We start from the raw sequence: 22,413 nt of genomic DNA on the forward strand, positions 1-22,413 counted from the left end.
AGAAAAGCGGCTGCCTTAATCCACAGTTCTCTCCCTCACTTTCTCCTCTCTTTCTCTCTGTCTCCCGCCCCTTTGTCTGCCTGCCCCTCTCTCCTTCTCTTTTCTCCCTTCTCCTCCCTTTCTCCCTCCCCTGCTCTCCCTCGTTTCTCTACAGTTCAGCTGAGCTTTGTTGGCATCATATGGCATTTACAGTGTCATGCATTTGTCAGCAGGAAATCAGTTAAATAACTATTATATGGTTTACTAAATGCGATCCCACTGCACATTTCCCTCAAAATCTCTCAGCAAATGTCACTCAGTCTGCTGAGTTGTATTTGGAGCTAATTTGTTTAGCAAAGTCAGTTTATTTTGCTGATATATCTCTACACAAACTCCACCGTCCTCTCTTCTCCTGCCAGCACAGTCTCATAAAAGCCTGTTTACTTGTTAAACTTTATGTAATAAAGTGTCCACTGGAGCCCAGCTTAGAAGAGTCACATGACAGGGTTATATCATTGTGTTCTGCATGGAAAAAAAAAAAACAACAACGTTTTTTATTGTTAATTTTACATTCACTGAATTTAAGTTCAGATTCAAAAGGAGTTTGCTTGGTTCAGGTTTTATCGATCACTTTGCGATAAACTCTGAAGGCATCTGAGCTGCCTTTAGGAGCTCTTGAGTGTAAAGGTGAGGGTGCATGAATGGAAAACATTTGAGAAACCTGCCAAATGTTTAGTGGTGCTGTTTAGTGCTTTTAAGCTGTAGTATTTCTCCTGATCTCTCTAATCTCTGTCTGCATTTCTGCATTATCTCCTTTGAATCTTGCCTCCTGTGCTCTCTGCTGTGTATCACCATCATCATCATCATTTTTGGATTTTGGGTCCAGATTCTCTGATATTTTTGCTATTTCTATAAGTAGAGGTCCACGATTAAAGTAGCTCTAAGTGATGAAAAGAGTCTCCTTGCCTAAGAAATTTTGCTGCTGCATTTTAAATTTCCTCCCTGGTTTGTGGGAGATGAGGACTTGCTATATTCACTGACATGTTCCTGCATCACGTTCTGTAACTCGGCTACATGCTACATGAACAGATTTTCCTGCTTGACGACAGTGTAACACCTCGACCTCCTCCTCCTCATCTGATTACTGCCGGAGGACAGATCAATGTTAGGCAAGCACATGGAAACAGAAGGTGACTGGTAGCATATTTACACCATGTTCTTCTACCACCTGTCCTGGCACGTTGTATCTGATTGCATTCGCGCTCCCAACTGTCGGATGTTACACGTTACAAAAAGTGTACAGAGTCACTGTGACTCTGTCCTTGAAATTTTCAACACTGCCTGAACTTATGGCATTTATGCCGTTTCTGGATGGCACTGATCGCCTCTAGACCAGGCCTGACTCAATCATTAACCAGTGAAGATTAGCTCTGTTAGCCTGTGGAGACATTTCTTCCTCGTCTAACAGGAGTTTGATGTTTTTAAACACGTCAGCTCGTCTGCTGCTGTGGTGCTTTTGAGAATTTCTAGAAACAGAAATGCTGCCTCAACATGTTCATTAAATGTGCCTGACCCCGTAATGTTATGGGGTTTAGAAAGCTGTTTAACCTTTTAATAACCAGAATGTAGCTAGTCAGGATTAAATGAGGACATTTATAATGATTGTAGTATGCACTGAAAAACCATTATAAAACCATGAGAGAATTTTTTTTATATTTGTAGTAATTCCCTTTGTATTTTCTGTTTGCATTGTGATGTTCAACACAAAGCCAGAGCAGATTTTGATGATCTCACTGATTCTTTATTCATGTCTAATCTGAGCGATAAAAGAGCTCCCTGTTCAGAGGAGTAATATATAAGGAAAAATGGGGGTTATCATTATTGACAAATCTTACATGTTTCCCTGTTGCTATGGTGACATGTGGTCTTTGAAATATGAGGGGCTTGGATGAGGCCAAGAGACCGTGGACCTGCACAACAGTTGAACACAGCGTTGGCCACATGCAGCATCCTCACCTGTAAACCCCGTCACCTGTCGGTCCTTTCAGCAAATAGAACAATGCTGAATTGAAAATTATGTTGATCTCATTATAACAGTTTGAAATGTATTTACATCCTTACTGCAAAAAAAAAAAGAAAAATATGAAGAGGTGAAAAGTGTGTGTGTTTGTGGCAATTTCCTTTGGTTTTGCCTTTCGAAGCTACAGAAATCACTGTTGTCTCTCTGTGATTTTGCTTGGTGTGCTTTTACGATTCCTCCGAGGAATTCTGCTGTGACCACAGTTTTGGTGTTCATATAAGCAGCAATGTTATGCGATTAGATATGGGTTACAGCTCATTTGTAATATCATATGACAGACTTTCGATTTACATTCATGTAAATAGTCACTGGCTGGAATAATGGCCACATTGTAACATCTGCTGAACAAAGTGAATAGTTTGAGTGTATTTACAGTTTGAGGAATTGACTGTGATGAAGGCATTAAGGGTACAGCACTCACATGACAAATAGCTATAAATAACTGAGATGACCCATATCCAACAAATACTGTAATGTCATAGAAAACCAACTGTCCAGTGTGTCGGTGAGTGTGTGTGCATATTTGAGGTGGTGTGTTTAATGCTTTGAGGGCAATAGTGTGTATCTTTTGGCATCTGTGTGTGTTAAGCAGTTTTTAGTTAATTTTTGTGGAATTGCAATAAACTTACATAGAAATACAAAAAATCTAGTAGCAACCACAATGAGATTTTCTGACTTTGTTTTAAGCAACGCTAGCAGCATGGTTCTAGGGATGGCAATTGGTTGCTGGGTCCCCCACTTTGGTCCACACTCAAATATCTCAATAATTAAATCAAAAATCTGAAATTTCCATTTATAAAATTAATTAATTTTCAATTTTCAGCCAGCCCAGTGTAGACATGGCCTTGGAGAGATAAGTTAAAGACTGCAGAGGGAATATGAATGGTCTCCCCCCCTCCTGTCCCTTAAAGCTTGATTCTCATACACTCACTATCCACAAGGTTAGCTCTAAGAGGGGCACACAATATCAGGAGAGAGGAATCTCTGAGGTAGTGGTGGATATAGACAGACGGTGGGAGGAAGAGATCACAAGAGGGCTCAAGATGAGGCAGAGCTGCATACATCTTACCAATTTACCGTAGTAGATATTATAAACCACATCACTGAAGCTTAACATGTTATGAAGATCAAAGGCAAAACACTGATATCAATTATGAATCCGGCACTAACTTATATGCTTAGTCCAGCCAGTGGGTTTAAGAAAAGGATGTCTCTTGATATTTAATACACCCACTGGTAAAACTGATAGACAAGTGCTTCAAAGAGATGGCAGCATCAATGAAAACAAGATTACCAAAGGGATTGCTCACGATCGATACTAGACAGAACATACAATCAACTCATCACATCTTCTACGCCAGGATTGCTAAGGACAAAATCCTTCACAAATCTCAGAGGATGACTTTGATATTTTCATTTTAAGCTCGGAAATATTATCAATAAACAAAAAGGCCTCCAAAGCCCAGAGGATAGTCACATCAAAACTCAAAACTGTAAGTGGTTGAGGATGAAAAGCAACGTGGAGCAGAAGACACTGCAACTGCTTACTGAACATAAAACCTTTCTGTCATACTCAAGTACACTGGATCCACTTAAGTGTTACATATTTCATTTAGCTTAAATCTAAATGAAATTAAACATTATATGGCAAAATGGGATTCACAGGGCGCAAACCTCAATATTATCAAATTGCATGGCAATCCACTTACTGGTTGTTGTCCTTTTAAGAAACGTTGTATATCACAGAGGAAATAATCACTGAATTCCCTACTGCCATCACACCTGTATGAAAATAAAATGAATGTGCTGAAGACATACGACTACATTCGTGAAAAAGTTTTATCAAGCCATTTGTGTCTCCAGAGGGAGCCAAGCCAAGTCTGATAGGTGTCACTTGAGTCAGTGTCGGTTGGGGCTGAAGATAACAAAATAAATTAAATCTGGGGGTGCAGAGTCAGAAAGAAGTGATCTTGTCAGACCTCTGTAGTTCCCCTCCTCATCTCTGCTGCAGGCTGGAGGCTCAACGCCATCTTGAAATCAGATGTAGGGTACACGATCCTGGCTCCCTGACTCCCAAACTCCAAACAAATTCCTTGGTCTCACAGATGTGAAGGCTGGGGGTTCTTACGGGAAGTTTACAAGTCAGGTATACAGCAGGAGACTGTTAGCAGCCCATGTGTATGATTTGTTTTAGCCCTTAAACAGACAGCATCCTGCCTGGGGTGAGTCCTGTCCTCGGCCTTGTGCATAGCGGATCGTATCTGTACCCTCGTGACAGAGAATTTGAATAGGAATGTAAAGACAATAAATGGTCTGTTTTTGTTGACACTCACTGCTGTCTTAATAGTCTGCAAAGCAGTGTTACTGTATTGTACTTGGCTGCACACAGGGCAAGACTTTTAATTATAAAGACGAGATTCAGCCAAGTAGAAAATACATGGACATCCAAAAGCATTGTTTTCTTTATTACAAGGTCATCAGCAAACATGTGGTCAGAGCCACAATTAAATAGGCTGCAGGCACAGAGCTGTGCTTAATGTTAGTTAGGCTTGGCTATACTGTATGTCAAGGTTACTAATTATGAAATAACAAGACTTTAAACTTCAATGTAATGAAGCAAGCGTAGAGCACGTGCTACTCATTATTAGCTTGAAATATATGATCGATGTTATTGCAACTCATTTGAAGTCAAAATCATATATTCCAGTGATATCTGATTACTACTTTTTGTTAGCAGTTTTTAAAGTTGAACTGAAAGTTGAGTTGGAGCGTTGTTGGAGAAATGACTCAAGAACAAGACAGACACATGTGCAGCATTTATAAATCTTATTATTCAACAATATTCACATTACAACATCAACACTGCTCTGCTAGTGACATGGTCTAATAATCCCAATATATTGTATAGTTACTTTGTAATACATTATCGAGAGGCACTTCCAGTAAGTCTGGCAATAGAGGAGCTACAGTATTGTGTCTAAATTACAAAACAGTAAAAATAAATATTTTTCTAAAAGTTTTTTGTTATAATATACTTTTGAATCTGTACAGTATATATTTTTTATACAAAGACAAACAATATCTAGAAATAAAACTTCATATTCCACTTGAACAAATACTGGTGAATCACACAATTTCCCCATCCTGTAGGTATTGCTACATGTGTTAAGTGCAAGATACTGGAGAGAAGAAAAGAACTGAGTCTGTGAAGCGCCTGCTATAGTAGATGAAAACATACCAGTCTTGTTTGTCTTGCTTTAAAGGTGGTGAAAAAAGTTTGTTTTGGTTTCCTCTGTGACAAACAAGGAAAGCTGATGAATATAGCATTCAAATAATGTATACATACATGTGAAAATGCTATGGCACAGGAGCTTAGCCGCCTTTTTAGAATGGCTGAAACAACAAACAATACAAAAGGGAATGTTTTTGGTTCAAACCATCAAAAGAAAGTACAAGGGTTTCAGTCTGAGAGCAGAACAGCTGATCAGTTCCACCGTAGTGCTACTGCTGCCTATTGACACGGCAGTGAAATAATAACAGACAGTACACGGCATGTGGACAACACTGTGAGCTCCGGTCTGCTAGATGAATGCTGAGACGGTTTTTATGTTGCCTTTAATCTGTCCTGTCTTCACATGAGATCTGCTACAAAGCGTATGCATATCCAGACATCCTCACCAGGTTCTGGATAACACTGACAAATTAGAAGATGCGTGAAACATGCTCCTTGTCGGGCTCATACTGTGCAAATCACAAAAAAACACAGAGTTCAAAAAGTTTCTTTGGTTTGCACATGATAATCCTGTGTGCAGCAATCCCCGCCTCCTCGTTATCTCAAAGAAACCACCGCTACCGGCTCTGATAAACTGCCATGATTGAGTTGTAGACCCTGTACTTTTGTTGTTTTCAGATGACATGAGCTTGTCTACTTTGGTGGCCAAGAATGTTTTCTTATTATATTTAAGATCATTTTGTCACAAACATTTCTGTCATTGAAAACCAACAGATAGTTAATATCAAAAAGAAGAGAGCTGAACGATCTTTAAGAGACCTTAACAACCCCTGAAAACCTTGTTCTTGCCGACCTGGCCCGTGGTTTAACTTCTCGTCTTGCTGCAGTGATGTAAAAGTGACTCCAGAGTGTGTCAGGAAGCTGTGACATCACTACCGGGTGCGTTAAGATGTGACAGAGACATGCAACTTTCAAATAGAGAGGAAACACTTACACTTTACGTGACCATTTTGCAAACAATGCTGTTGTGTTTCACACATTCGGATGCAGTTCATCCATCTTCCAGGCATGCACTGGTTTCTATTAATTTTGAACCTGAAAAAAAATTTGCTCTTTAAAACAGTTTGAGAACATCAAGTCTGCATTAATTTTGCAAGCTGCAGGGTTGTGACATGATGCAGCGCAGGGGTTTCAAATGATTGAAACTGCACAACCATGCAAAATAATGCAGACCCATGTTCACGGTGATGGACTGTGCCAATAGATTTTCATACTGCTGATAAATGAATGAAAATAAACGGCTTGGCCTGGGAAAAACAAATCTTAAAATAAAAAAAAACTGTAAAGCATGCATTTGAAAATGGTCAGCAAATATGTGAAGTATACATGATTCGTAGGTAAGAAGCAAAACGTTGCAAAAACACTGGTATGGTCTCTTCATTTCATTGCAAAAACAACTGAATCTTGTTCTTAAATTGACCAGTTGACCAATCCTGTCTCACTCAAAACCCCCCGGATGGCTACACACACACACACACACACACACAACCTCCAATGTCTTGGCTTGTTTACGACGAAAATAGCGACCCCAGATCCTATCACAGCTTTGATTAAGTCTCTTTGATTGCTGCACTGTAGTGTACAGAGTCAGTGAGGCAGAGCTGGGAGGGGAGATTAGAGGAGGGAAGCGTCTATTTTGACTAACCTGATCCCTAGTGAGCTTTTTGAATTCTCTGATCATGTACAATTCAAGCAAATCCGTGAAGTTAGTGTGAGAAAGTTTACAAATTCCCAAACACAGGTGGAGCATGGGATGGTACAAGCATGAGATATGAGGAAAAAAATCCATTGCCGTAGTGTGCACATTAGACTGCCGGTGAAGCACTGACATACTGTACGGTGTGTGTGGCGCTCGTTCATGTGTGCTCAAACGTGTGTTGTTCACAGGAGCCTTGAACTTTTCACAGTCTTGGTTATTTTTAGAGCTGAAGTCTGAAAGCTATGTTGATGTACAGAGCTTCAAAGATGTTCAACCAAGGAACCCCGGTCAATGCCTTACATGACCCACAGATGTGTACATCAGTTGTGTATCAGCTGCTACTCACAGATCATTTTCCCTGCTACAGGTGGTCATGACAAGCCAATGCGAGGAGAGGCTATTGGAAGACATTTGGTTCAGGAGGGGACTACGTCTCGCTGCGTACGCTACAAATGCACTGCTGCCGTTTGAGTTGGTGGGTAAGACACATGTTGTTTCAGGGCGTCAGATATCACTTTGCCTTTTATCTGTTGCTAAGCAGCATTAGCTCTTTCATTATGGGCTTTCTTAGCCCAGGGCTTCCTGTTTGAGTCATATCATCGCTGGAGGTTATTTTTTTAATTCATTTATTAATTATGCTGTGTTAGTGCAGTTTGTAAAGTGAAACCCAATTCAGCTTTTCAAATTGAAAGTTCCATCTTTAACTGTCCGCAATAGCGACCGTAGATGAAAAAGCAAAACAGACTTTGAACACCTATTAAGAGCTTTTCAACTTGAACTGAGACGCGAACAATAAGCTCAGGCTTTGGTTGGCACAGGCTTTCTTTTTCATAGCAGTAAAAACAAGCTCAACCACTGCACCCTTTTCTAAGTACTGAGAATAAGCAGTCAAGGGCATTACGTTGCACAGTTTAGGCCTCCTTTGCACAATGGGCATTTTGATAACAGTGCAATGGATACAGCTGAGGATTTAGGCAGTATTAACGTTAGCAAAACTCTAATTGAGTTAAGAAATTGGGTCACAGTGGGGCAAGTTCAGCCAGTAAAAACTTAAGACGGTGTCTGCAAACAAGTCTGTTAAACAGACTGCTTAGTCTGTTTTTATCCAGCGTATGTAGATAATGTCCGATGGACAGGCTGCATGAAGTGTTTCTGTCTTGTGCTCTTTCAGGATACTGTTTTCATGCCAATCTTGCCATTTATGCTCATTCGTAAAATCCCAATACTCGTGGGGAGTTTGCATCATCTTGTGTGCGCTTCAGCTAATCAGTGAGGGACTTTGTAACTGCAATGTTGCAAATGTACTACCTGCCACAGAGCCCCTGATAAAACTTGGTTTTAAAACGTATTTCCATGATCTGAACACAAGTGGACAGCCGGGACATGTCGCCGTTCACAGTGTCTATCATGCATCTCCAAGGTGTCCAGCTGACCACTCCAGGTCCCCATGAACAACTATTACAGTCAATACAACAGGAGTCTAGTTCTCTTTGGACTCAATCTTCTGCTCAAATGGAGATGGAGAAACTTACATCACTGCTCCTCTATTTTTTTCAAGCACTGACGTCAAAGCAACCACATTCTACATTTCCAACAGATTTTCCTGTTTCGTCCTTGTCAAGGACGTAACAGGATGGCAAAGATGAGTCACGTTCTTCATCAAATCAACCTTCCTGACAACAAACACTTGAACATCCTAACCCAAACCTTTCTTAGGTTTGATGTCAAGAATATTGGTTAACTATGACTGGATGGGCAACGTTTCACACCCACCAAGTCTTGATGACTTCACTTCGCCATCCTAGAAAGAAAAAAATAGGATGCTCATTAGGATGCATTAACACCACAGAAGATACTGGACGTGGTCAAATGCGTTCCGGACCACCTCAGCAAGTGTTTTGAGTGATTGGATCACACTGCGTCTTGGTGGTAGTTTACACTTGTATTTAGCTTTATCCCTTTGTGAGCAAATTGTCATTCATTTTAAAACCAAGGGTAAACATGATCATAAATGACAGATTAATGCTGCTAAAATGCCTCTGATAACTGGTGCAGCTGCAGATATAACCACACATTCCCTGCTCTATCCAAGACTACCTCACGTCTCGAGCCAGCCGTGACTCTCAGGCAGATGCTCCAAAAAGTGCAGTCAAAATCCAAGAAAGTCTTTCAACTGAGTGCCCCTGTTGCTTTTCTGATGTCAAATCAAATACACTGTACTGCATATCACTGTACTACACTGGAAATGTAGATCCTCACATGATTTTGCATCAGGCCGAACCAGCTCATCTTCAAAGAGTTACAACTAAGGGAATCTGCTGCAATGTGAAAAAATATCTGACCCCTCAGCAACAGCTACAAGACAAGCTTCTCCCTCTCCTCCTTCCTCTGTCATTACTGAGCCTCATTACCGAGGCTGTTCCCCTTGTTCGCACTTCCCTCCATCACCACCAATCTAAATCTCTGAGGACATCAAAGGAGAGCACTGACACAACCTGTTAAGCCATACACTATGTCTTCAGCGAGGTCTACAGATGGAGAGAAGAGGTGTTGAGTCTGCTGGCCTGTGATCAGATTTCTGTTGCACTTATGGCTGAAACATTTGAGACTCTACAGCTTGCACTCCATTAATAGTACATAATATATAATGAAAAATTGAATGATTTGAATCTGATTGAGACTTCTGATTGGGTTTGTTCTGGGTACACAGCACCCCCTGGGTAGCAAGGTAGTTTCTTTTAAATGCCTTATTGACGTAAATCCTCGTGGGTGATTTGGAGCTGTGAGTCAGCTCTGGCTCGGGGCACTATGGCTTACTGGATTACTTTACTTTCTGAAACATTTGGCCTACATACCAGGCTATAAATTATATTGAAAGAATTCTTGTCACTATTGAGTGTGTTACCGTAAAGATTAAGCAAACAAGTTGGGAGGAGAAACAGAATGTGGACATAAGTGATATTTACTTAACAAAACATTGTATTAACTGGCGTTTTGTCTTGTGAATGAGTTTTAATGTGATCAACTGTAACATCTGCTGTGTTACAGCATAGGGGCCAATGGGAGGCAGTTGCGGAAACTGTGGTCTACAGTATAATGTGAACAATATCTTGTCTCTGTGGGTATCAGTGAAGCGATAGCAAGCAAGTGGCACGTGAAAGGACAAGGACACTGCGAGTCCCTTTCATTTCTTTTTTTTTTTCTGCCTTCCTGAGTTGTGTGGCCTGGAAATGTGTGTATGTGTGCTGGACTGGCTTCGAGTAACATGAGACAAGGAGAAAACACGTGACTTGACGTGAACAAAACCTTGTTTTGTATGTTTTTCCTTGAGCAAGAATAAAGCTTTTGGAGCAACAGGGGTCTTTGTTAAACTTCCTATCTGTTCCGAGGATGGAATGTGTTTCTACTGTATCGTAGTGTACTGTGTGTGTGTGTGTGTGTGTGTGTGTGTGTGTGTGTGTGTGTGTGTGTGTGTGTGTGTGTGTGTGTGTGTGTGTGTGTGTACATCTGTATACACAATGCACTACAACTGACCCTTTTCCTGATCTCCTTCTGAAATCCACACAGCTTAGCCTCAGCGGACACAGCTTTTTCCCTGGCTTTCATCCCATTGTCTTCAAGGAGAAGGGGCTTGTTGCACATCCTCAACCAGCCGGGTGGCTCCACAGTGTGCTGATAGCATGGGAGCAACAAGGGGGGTGGGTTGGGGTGGGGTGGGGTCAGGTCTTGCAACAGTGTATTACTCACTGGTGGAGTGAATCTGTGAATCAGCGTGGTTGACCCATAGTGCAGGATGGGCAGCCTGGGTGAGAGCAGGGCACCAGATCCAGACTAAGACAAACACTACAACGAAAACACCCCAGTATTTCTCTTCTTCACCTTCTTCCTCTGCTCCTCAGTCACTTTAACTTTTGCTCATCTCATCTCTTTCCCCTTATCAGATGAACTGGGCATGCATCACCCCCGTCCTCAAACCCAGTTTTTGTTAGGCACATATTACCCATAACATCTTCTACAGTGTTGTGTCAAAGTGATGTGCTGGCTACCATATCAAGAGTTTAGTTAGGAAAGAAACAAACATTTTTTAGACAACGCTCAGATTCCTGGTTTAAGAGGATCTCTAAGTTCATGATATCACTCTGGTTCCTCCTCTTTTTCCCCTGAAGTCTCTGATTGTGGAAGGATTTCCTCTTCCTCTATGGCCGGCACCTCTTCCCTTTCATCAAGGCCGTCAGCCGACTCCTCCTCTTTGCTTGCTTGCTCCTCCTCTTCCTCGTGAATGGCTGTGATTGGATCGCTGGGGCTGCTGATGCAGTTCGGGTCCTCTTTCTGGGTCTCCTCCTGGGCTTCTGCAGCAATGACTCTTTTCCACATTTCATGGTTTTCCAGAAGATGCTGTGTGATCTGGCAAAACACTTTCCTCCTGCTCACCTTTTTGGTTTGTTGCCGCTCTGTCAGACACAAAGCCATGAGTTAGAAAGCTGGGCATGACCCTGCAGATGAAAGGATTGATACCACCGCTGAGATGAAACACAAGCTTGTCCAACCAAGCAAGAGGACATTTATCTCAAACTAACAAAGCGATGTCTAATGAATGAATACTTGCTGAGGCTGCTCTCATCGAGGCCACACACAACTCAATATAATCAGACAGTGAGGTTTTTTCTGCAACATGTGTTATTAAGGGGTTGACATACGGGAGGTGTCAGAACTTGTTGATGCATCCTCATCAGCCATATCCTCCTCTTCCTCCTCTGTGTCTTGTCCTTCCTTCGCCTCCTCTGGCTCTGTCTCTCCCTCAGGTGGGTCGACCCAGCGTCCTGGCATGAGAGCAGCGGAGTTGTAGGAAGAGCACAGAGGTCCCACTATGTGAGAGATGAACGACTCCTGCAGTTTAGCGAGCTGCGGAGCGGAGCGGTCCATGAATGGGCTGATGGGAAGGCCCAGGCTTGCTTCTTCGTCACCCTAAAAAGGTACGAAAATGGCAAATATGTCAGATGCACAGAAATGACCCCATTTGTGATGATTTCTAATCAATGTACCGCATAATGGGACATTTATATTATTCTGCGTAATGATGAGATTTCAAGAGAGAGAACAATTTTCTCCACTGGCTCATATTTTTATAGCTCCAGGACGAAAACTTAATTGGTTTGAAATGAATCCAGCCGTCTCTTCAGTCTGAACATCACTTTTTAAGAATTCATGAGATATTTGAACTCAAACTTTGGAAACTGGTTTAAAATTAGCAGACAGCAAAGACAACTCCTTCTCTTTCTGTGCAGTTAAACTCACTATCTACAACCAAAATCAGACATCATAAACAACACAAACATCTTGTTTTGCTTTCATTATCTTCTCTGATGTTAAAAGCTTTGATAGATCAATGAATCAGTCAGACTATTAATTGGGCCGATACCTGACATTTTGAGAGGCCGATTAAACAAAAAAGAGATATGTCAGAGATAATGCACTTCCATCCATCCATTTTCTATGCTGCTTATCCCTTTCGGGGTCGCGGGGGGGCTGGAGCCTATCTCAGCTGTCAACGGGCGGGAGGCGGGGAGATAATGCACTTGTTTTTTTCAAATATTTTTTTGTGAAGTGAATAGTAAGTGAATAATACATTAGTGTTCAATAAATGTTCATTTGAGTTAAGAAATTGCATCTGATTTATTACTGTTATTAAATTATTGTATTTTATCAGATACATAAAAAACCAACAACATGACATCTGCTCTCAAAATATCAGCATCGGCATCAGCCTTTGCAAAAAAATCAGTGAACCACCGCTGTTCAGTTTGTGAGCCACAGAGGAAATGACAGACGACAGAAAACAGGACTGCGGATCTGATAAATGCATTAAAATGCATTTCTGTTTGCTGTGCTGCTGGACCGCATATTCAAAGTGGCACTTACAAAACAAAACATACGGAAAAAGTCTCTGTGAAAAAGCATAAAACATAGGCAACTGAATCAATTAAGAAAATGGCTTTAGGGTTAAAACATGTCAGCTTGAAAACACTTTGCCTGTTGAGCTGAAGCACGTAACATCTTTAACATCTTTTATGTATAAGCAAACATTTTTTTGTGTGTTTTTCCTCTTTTTTTAAGTGAATGCAAATGAATGTTTCTCTCTGCATTTATTTCTCTTTGCATTCATTTACTTTCTCTTTTTTTTTACTCTTGTAACTTTATTAAGAAAAGCACTACATCATACAAATTCATAATATATCAGTTACTCTATATCACTCAAATCATTTAAACTGAGATACATATTTTATCCTTCGCTGGCACAGAAACACTACCTCTGGGTACAGTCTCCTGAAAGTAGGTCAAAAGTACTACAAATGGAAAAACAAAAATTCAAACTATGGCTCATCTGGAGGTGTCAATCACATAAATGAGACTGTCAGCAGAGATTTGCCTCAGTAATGGTAACTAATTGGTGCATTTGTTATCAAGGTCACCACTAATAAATACTGACATGAATATTCCAATTATCTCTGCATCGACAACAAAGTCTGACTCCTCACAATACGTCAGGTGCTTGTGGTTGCACTGTTGAGGGAACTGTTTTCCACTGGAAATAAAAATAAGCCAAAGTGGACTCATGCTGTTTCTTCCTTGTCCTTAAGACATTTGTCAATCATGCCTTTTCTAATTTTTTATTTTCACAAAGAGAGAGCTATAATGAATGCGTGTTTCAGTGCTGATTGCACTCCTGATGGCACGCATATTCACAAATTAAGGCCATACATACATATATGCACTAACCTTCAAAGCACACCTGCTCAGTGCCCCGTGTTGTACTTCATATATTGTGACAGTCATGTATTTTGCCTTTGTGTTTGTTTTCTGATGACAGGGCTTTTAAAGCAATTCAGTAGGAGGACAAAGGGGCAGGAGCTGACATTACCATGGCAACCTGAAACCTGAATGGCGTGGTTCATGTGAGAGGTTTGTGTCTATATATGTATGTATAGTAAGAGCATGACAGGGAGCAAGAAAACTGCTCATCATTAGCAAAAATTGCTAATGTTTGAACATTTAAGTGGTGCCTAGCTGAGCATAATGTACATGCATATGTTTGTACAATATATGCGTGCGTGCGTGCGTGCGTGCGTGCGTGCGTGCGTGCGTGCGTGCGTGCACATCTGTGCTGAGTCTGTTGCCTCTGAGAGCCTCGGAACGATCCCTGTCATCGGTGTGACTGTGAATGAGCGCTGTCAAAGATGACTCATTTAGGTCATCCGTCTCTCCTCTGAAGAGAAAAACATACGCGCGCCCTCTGTCTCTCACCCACTCTCTCTCATACGTCGCCCACCCATTCACGATGCTCCCACTCAAAGGAAATACATAATTCTCAAAGCTATTATGAGAAATGAACAGAAGGTTTGAGAGGAGCCACACAAGGCAATGCTTCAGAAACGAATCAGAAGGAGGATGCTTTCCTCAGTAATCTGAGCAGCTATGATTTGAGGTTTCTAGCTGCAACACAGTGCTCTCATATCATTGGTACGAATGCTCCCCTCATTAAAAATTGACTAAACAAGCAAAATAAACGCTGATAGCGAGCTTGCAGATCATCAAAGGAACCTTGTGATAACACACAACAAAGATTTTTCATTTTGAGAAGAATTGATATTATGGGTACCCCTGATTGTAGCGCATAAAATATCTTCACTTATGGCTTAAAAGCCTAAAGTTAGGTGCTATTCCGCTGTAGCATATCGTTGCTAGGCAAGTAATCATATCTTTCTGGCTAATCAGATTTGATCTTTATCAATTTGTTTGGCACTAACTGAACTGAGCCATAGGAGCCATTGTTAGTCAAGAATAGGATTTGTTACCAGGCATCCATCTACAGTCTTTAACAAATTCATGAGCTCGTAGGTAATTGTTTTGAGTATTCTATTTCTGTTCCAGCGGCACAGGAACCCTGCTGAAGGGTCCTTGAGCAAGAAGCTAAATCCCTATCATCTGCAGAGGTGCTGTTATGCAGCTGACCCTGACCTCATGGTGGAGGAAGGTGGGAGAAATGATACACTGCCTGACGACAGCTTGTGGGTTGTTTGGTCCCTGCCAATCAAATCTGATCGCTTTGATCAGATTTGATTGGTAGCTACACACTCCTGATTGATAACTCTTAATAAATAACACCTAAAGATGTTTCATTTTGAATAGCTTTGACATTTTCAAAGAGATTTAAAGTGAGATATTGTAAGTTTTAAAAGATGATACAACGCATTATTTCTCCTACAAATGAAATGTCATTTCAGGGTTTTGCAACACTTGTTAGTTAATATGAGCAAACTTCAAACAGATACTGTTATTGAACTGACATCACTGAGGTGGTTGGTGGACTTTATGACTCTCCTCTCTTTTTAACATTTACCATCATCCAGTAATTACTTGTGGTCACAGTAGCTGCTGTTCAGCAAGTTACATAGTTTTTGCTTTAAATTTATAGTGGACACAATGTTATATAAAATTTTTGCTTTTATGTAAATTTCTGTAACATTTTTGAACCTTTCATTTTGTATTTTTTTTAACAGTTTAATATCTTCTCACTTTGTTAGCGACTGTTCTTGCATATGTTTTATCAGTGGTTATTATTCAGGCCCTAATTACAGTGAACTCCCATCTATCTATGTGTGAGCTGCTATCCATCTAAATGCTAACAACTGTGAAAGCGATGTTTTCCCATCAGTCTGTCCCTGTCAGACTGCAGAGATTTAGCAGCATACCTGTTCGTAGAACTCGTTGACGATCCCCTCTGTCCACTGCAGGTGAAGCTCTTTACACTTCAGTGGCCCATTGACATCAGCCAGCTTGATGCACATCTGGCACACCAGTAATCGGTCATTTTCATTTGTCCAATCAATACCGGACACTCCATCATCACCCACCTGGGGAGTTGTGCACAGGAAGTTTAGTGTAAAGAGAATCCAGTCATCGATTGTAAATAATTCCCTACGCCCTTGGTTGTCAGCTTTAGTTTAGGACAATCTGGGAGAAAAGACCATTTCTGTTACAGAAACAGAGCGAAATATTGAAGAGATTGAAAAGAGCTGGGAAGAGATGAATGATGGCAATAAGCAGATGGATGCAAAGTCACTTGTCTGTTCTCAGGATTCGAGTGGTTACCTTTGCATTAAACTCTGCCAAGAAGTCAAAGTGCTTTTTGAGATCGGTGGCCAGGATGGCTTCAATGACTAGGAAGCGGAAGCGCTTGAACTCCACATGTTCAAGGTTAACCAGGAAGTTATACTCAGGTCGAGACATGAAGAGGTTCCATGCCGAAGCTGCATGGTGATTTTCCAAGACTGAACGATCGTTGTATAGAAGAGCCTACAGCAGAGCAGAAAGACACAGTCTCAGTATTCAGTGTGAAACACAAAGGAGCTTACATGGCCTTATGTATCACTGCACAGCTTTGTTTAGATTGCGATCTGGGCTGAAATGGCAGTTGAAATTACATTTCTGACTGTCTCCAGCAAGATCCTAAATTCTGACTCACACACATGCTGCTATCCCGCAGATCTGATTATGAGTGATTTGGATAGGTCGTCACAATCACATTCAGAATTACAAAAGTATTTTAGCTCAGAGTAATGGATGTACGGGACATAAATCATAATCATAATTACATCTAAACTGCTGAGCTCCTGTTCTAAAGGTTTTTGCTGCTGACGCTGCTGCACGAAGCCGCGATCAGTGTGATAATGGTGATCTGTTGCCCATCAACTGTCGTCTTCAAGCTATGTTGTAAGCTCAGTGTGCTGAAGTTGATGAGTGATGCTGCATAGATGAAGCTTGCTTTCTTGGTCTGTTAATGCATATCAGGTAGATTTCTGAGTTTAAATCTATCAGTCATTCACTGGTAATTTATCCTCCACGGTGTCTGGAGGTGACAGTTAGGACATTTCCACACAGCAGCTGCTGCCCTGCAACACATGGCAGATTCAAGAGATCCCTATTGAAGATTACAAGAAATCCCTATTGAAGCTTCCTGTGTTTTTATGAAGACAAATAATCTTCTTTATCCATCAGTGCCACCTTTCTGTTGATCCATCACCTATATTTATTTACCTGTGGTGCACTGGTAGCCACGAGGAAGGCGTTGGTTCTTCCAGGATGGTCATAGTCGTGCATGGCAGCAGCTACATACAGGGCCATGAGCTCCAGAGCAGGGATAAGGCCAGCCAGGGAGCCATACCCTTCCTCCACCACAGAGTTCATCTTGGACACCAGGAAGCCTGTGGCACCAGGCGTGATGCCGTTCTCTGAGTCTATGGGAAAAAAAGAGACCACATGCCCCAGTCACTGATGGTGCTCTTTGCTCAAATGCTGCCAGCCTCATCACTTGTAAAGCCTTGTTCTCTTAGACTGTTTAATCAGGAAGAAACTTGCAGCATTTCACCTACTTTCCATCTACCATAATGATGTGGTTGTGGTTTGTCATAAGTGACAAAACAGGGATGTAAAGCGCCCAGAATAGGAGTAAGCAACATCTGTTTGTATTAAAGGTCCTCACCAGTGTGTATCCCGTTCTCTGTCAGCAGGTTGGGCAGGCCTGGCACGGGCTGAGTGGTGAGATACCACACAGCATGCAGCACATCAGTGGCATGGATCCGGTTGTGATCTGAGGAGAGTAAAATCAAATGGTAGTTCACACCAATGGAGGGCAGCAAGGCCACTGTGATGAAATCCCTGCTGGAGCTGGAAAACAGCATGCACTTAAATCCCTTTAACACAAGGAATCCGTAACATTGGTGAACTAATGGTCTTCTGCTTTTTGCTATAGGTGAGCCATGTTTAAATACGAGAGAACACAAAACGGATAGAGATAAGCTCCTGTTATTGCACATCTGTAGTGAACTGATGTACAGATCAGGAGGTTTTTTTTACTTGTAATCTCATCTGTCTGAGGAAGAGCAGTTCTTTAATTCGGACAACACACCAATGTTGAGACAATTTAATGTAAGCAGTGTACCTCAGGTAGCTCTGACAAGCCTTTGTGGTTTTCTATCTCCTCAAAGCTTTTCAAACATAACGCCAACATGTAAAACTGGCAGAGCATTTATGGATTAAATTGTATTTTTCAAAGGTGCTGACTGATAACAGCCAGCTGCTATCGTAAAATTGCTCTAAGTCAAGTGGCAAAAATAGCACACTTGAACAGGGACTATTTTTCCTGTTTTCATCGGAAATGAACACTGTCGTCCATGAAAACATACATCTAAAAACAATGGAACAGCTGTCCCCTGAATCTATGCGAAGTATAAAACTGGCTACAACAGCTAGAGTATGTAAAGTTAATATTTCACTTAAAGTGTATAGATCATGTAATGAAAAACACTTTGACTATTCGCTCACATACTGTCATTCAAATTCCACGAACAGACACAGGAGCTTATGCTTCCTGGCAGCTACATCTCCAGCCTCAACATGACCTGACAAATACTGTAGTCAATTAGATAATTAGAGAAAATGTAACGAACAGGAAATTTGATATTCCTGCCAACTGTGAGCAACATGAGCAGCCACAAATGACTGAAGCAGAGGGCGAAAGGCCTGTGAGCGGGGCTTCATTTCAAGGACAAAGCAATGCATCCACCTTGTGGCAGATAAAGGTAATGCTGGACATCAATAGTTCACTCATACGATCTGATCTTCTACTCACAAGGGATGACCCTGTATCCGTTCTCCAGAGCGTGGAAGTAGTTCATGAACTCTTGTACGGGAATTCTGAAGGTCTCAAATAGACCTGAGTCTTCAAAGAGCCTAAAGGAAACCTGGAGCATAACAAGAGGAAAACTCAGAAGTTTAGATGCAAATATTGTTGTAAGCTGCACAGCCTGCATGCTACAGCTAATGTGACAACAACATGAAAGCTGCTAATTACACCCGTGTTAACATTACCCGTCAATCAGTATTGATGTGTTTTCATTACATAAATGTCATATGTCAATAAATGTCAGACATGTCATGGGGGGGTTGCAACATTTCCCATTTATTCGTGCTTACCTGACTGAGGATGCAGCCCGTCTTGCTTTGGGTTTTCTCCACTAGACTGAAAATGGGAAAGTTCCAGTTGTTGAGTTGGCTCATCAGAGGCTCCAGCCCCGGCATCACCAGAGGCTCCTGGGCCAAGATTGGCTTTTCCTGTCAGGTGGAGGTGCAGAGGATACAGAGGAGAGGTCAGAAACTGTCAGACACTCGGACTGCACTGCTGCTTTGTTTCCAACATTTAGAGAGGGCATTTTCACCTGGGTTTGTTGAGCAGTTTCTCTACGTAGCGACAGTAAACAAAGGTTAAATCATTGAAAAAATTCCTCCATCACTCTTATTGGGAAAGACACGATCTGCCATCTTTATTTCTTGTTGTCTTGGAAGGGATTTAAAGCTATTATGACCAAATTAAGCCTCTCTGATTGCCTACCTCTGGTGATGGCAGGAGCGGGTGAAGAACGATGCCCTCTGCCAGATACTCCCTGCAACCTTCCCTCGCTTCAGGTGGCTTCTTGCTTCCCTCTCCCTCCTCTTCATTCTGTGCAAAGTCGCTGCTGTCACTGTGGTTGGTCTCGTAGGTGCTGTCGTAGGTGCTGTCATAGTCTGAAGAGGCTACGGCACGCTCATCTGCGGGGACGACACGCATGTCAGACTGGTGCAATTTCATGTAAGCATGCAAGTTACAGTGAGGGCATTTGTGGAGAAGGCTGGTATGAGTGAATGAAATTAGGAAATAAGCTGGAAGCATAGTCTATATTTATCAATCAGGTTAAATCTATGGAGGGAGCAATTTCCCTGGAAAATCATCATATCTTCCAGCTCAGTTGGATAGATGTGTCTAATGTCAAACGCTTGCAGGCTGTACTCTGTTGTTTACCTGGATGGGGTATTCTGTCTCCTTTGTCGACAGACTCTACCCTGTGGTTTAGTCGATTGTTGAACGGCCTCCCACAGCTGATGGAAAGAGAGCAGAGAATCAGATGCATTCAGAGGATACATGCTAGTCCATCCCGATCATCCTCTCTCATCTAATAAATGAAGCAGATAACTGAATCCCATCCTCTCAGCACAGACTAATGAAGTGACTCATTTCCCTCATTCTCACACAAAGAGATGAAGCTTTACTCCCATATTTCTGAATTTGAACTCTCTATATTTAGAAATCGCTCATCAAAATGTAACAGAAGACGGAAACCAGTGTGTGATGTTACCTGCTGCAGAGTGATGGAGGCCGCCAGTGAGGGGTGGTGGAGCTCGGGGCGCTCTGGCTGTGAGTTAAGGCTCTGTGGTGGCTCTTGGGGGCCACAGAGCCAGGGGTCCGCTCTGTCAGGGGCCCAGCCGGCTCAGGAAGCTGCACTGAACATGTCTTTGTAGTGGGGCTGGGTACAGGAGTGCCCTGGACAGGAGGAGATGGGCATGGAGAGCCCAGAGGCGACACGTTGGAGGGGGGGAAACCTGAAAAAGAGAGCGGCACTGACTCAAGTGTTTCAGGCTTTGTGCAACTTACTGTTTAAGTATTAGATCATTCAAGGCTCAGTCCTTCACAAGCGAGGACGGAGTGAGGTTTGACCACTTTGACGTCGAGAACACTGTTCGTTTGCAAATGACTGCGTTCTGTTTTTATTTACAGCGGTTTTGGAATCAGGGTTGTAACTTTCACTTAGTGTGTTTTGTAGATTTATACACTCACACACACCTGGTCTTCCCAGTGGTTTGCTGTAGAGGTGGTTGGAGGCGGCACAGGAGGCGGACATGGAGCGACTCTTTGAGATGGTCATCATCACTGAGTTGTTCCATGATTCACTGATGCGATGTGAAGAAAACCATCGGACATATCAGTTAAAAACCAGTCTTCTTGATCTGTTACTATTCAAAGTTAGTGAGTCGATCGCGTGAGGGTTACCTGTCTGTGGTGTGTTTGATGCTGGCTGAGCGGTCTCGGCGCACAGGGCCGGGCTCGATGGTAGGCAGCCCCGTAGCTGAGGTGGTGGTGGTCCATGTGGATGAAATTCTCCTAAGCAATCCCGGGGGCAGGCTTCGTCTTAGACGCTGTGATGCAGATAAACAAACACGTGTTTACACACTCGCAGAAGCTTCACAGGGTGGATGAGACAAGCAGGACAACATCAGTGTACAGCTGGAGTTAGGCCCTGGACAGAATCACAAAATCAAGAGCTTATAGTAGTTACATCTCATCAGACTCTCCCACAGAAACAACAGGTGCATGGCCCTGCCTGCAAATGTTATGATAGGCTGATCCAGTTTTTTTAGATCTCCAGCTAGAAATGAACATCCTCTTTGCATGTTAACATGACTGAAGCATCAGTATCTACAGTATGTGACGCCCCCTGGAGGCTGGGATGTGAATTACTATGAGTAAATCCTCCATCATTTAATATTAACAATAATATATCTAATAACGATCACAATGTTGTGTCCCAGTGGGATATATTGCATTGTATTCAAAGGTTTCACAGTATTTCTATTCATGAAGTAAGTAGATACAAAGTGCTGCCAACAAACTAGAAGGGAAAGAAAGACAGGCACAGTCGCAGCAGACAGACACACAGCTCTGTTTAGTAGTTGAAAAGTGAATTTCAGCCTCAGGCACCTCTTTTAACTTATAAGCAGAGCTATATTTTTCTTCAGAGCATCTGCTGTGCTTCTTTTCCTCCTCCATCAAAAAAAGTAAAGACATCAAACTAGAAGGATGCCATATTTGTTTTTCCAGCCCGTTCCGTGTTTTTTTTCTTAAAGCATATGGGAGACAGAATGTTGAGTAGAAGGGAGTCATGTTTGTTTCCCCCGTGGTGTCAATCCATCCACTGTTGTAAATTTTGTTGTAAAGCCATGAGCTAAACTCAGTTATTTGTCAGTTTGTGTTTTTGTACAGATGGTGTTTTTTTTTTTCTAAAACTCTCTCTCTCTCTCTCTCTCTCTCTCTCTCTCTCTCTCTCTCTCGCTCTCTCTCTCTCTCTCTCTCTCTCTCTCTCTCTCTCACATGCACACACACACACAGTAGAATACAGAGGGCAGCAGAGGATCAACTTTCAAATATTACTGAAGAAAATCATGTCCATCCCTCTGTCTGTTCACTTCTTAGGCAGATAACTACATGCACTCGCACACGCACACGCACACACACACACACACACACACACACACACACACACACACACACACACACACACACACACACACACACACACACACACACACACAGGACATTACACAGACTTACATTCATTTCCTGGAGCCTTACCCTAACCCTACCTTACCTTACTTAACCCGTAACCCTGCCCGCAGTCTTCAACCTAAAATTTAATGATTTACATTAAGGGGACC

At 42.0% G+C, this 22,413-nt stretch overlaps 1 protein-coding gene across 1 annotated transcript in view; it reads right to left on the bottom strand.

Annotated features, from left to right (window-relative positions):
- Window positions 1–10,252: 10,252 nt before the first annotated feature.
- The window catches only part of LOC139336939 (cGMP-inhibited 3',5'-cyclic phosphodiesterase 3A-like), a 44,086-nt gene continuing 31,925 nt past the window's right edge, over window positions 10,253–22,413 (bottom strand). The window contains exons 3-15 of the mRNA XM_070971258.1: window positions 20,972–21,117; window positions 20,765–20,871; window positions 20,280–20,523; window positions 19,946–20,022; window positions 19,499–19,695; window positions 19,084–19,221; window positions 18,740–18,851; window positions 17,591–17,698; window positions 17,146–17,345; window positions 16,201–16,404; window positions 15,801–15,962; window positions 11,748–12,015; window positions 10,253–11,501 (exon numbers count right to left, since the gene is read on the bottom strand). Of these exons, the coding sequence (XP_070827359.1) occupies window positions 11,185–11,501; window positions 11,748–12,015; window positions 15,801–15,962; window positions 16,201–16,404; window positions 17,146–17,345; window positions 17,591–17,698; window positions 18,740–18,851; window positions 19,084–19,221; window positions 19,499–19,695; window positions 19,946–20,022; window positions 20,280–20,523; window positions 20,765–20,871; window positions 20,972–21,117 (2,280 nt within the window). The 3' untranslated portion in view covers window positions 10,253–11,184. The remainder of the gene's footprint in view (window positions 11,502–11,747; window positions 12,016–15,800; window positions 15,963–16,200; window positions 16,405–17,145; window positions 17,346–17,590; window positions 17,699–18,739; window positions 18,852–19,083; window positions 19,222–19,498; window positions 19,696–19,945; window positions 20,023–20,279; window positions 20,524–20,764; window positions 20,872–20,971; window positions 21,118–22,413) is intronic.

Source organism: Chaetodon trifascialis, chromosome 9, assembly GCF_039877785.1.
Source record: "Chaetodon trifascialis isolate fChaTrf1 chromosome 9, fChaTrf1.hap1, whole genome shotgun sequence".
In the NCBI taxonomy this organism is placed as follows: Eukaryota; Metazoa; Chordata; class Actinopteri; order Chaetodontiformes; family Chaetodontidae; genus Chaetodon; species Chaetodon trifascialis.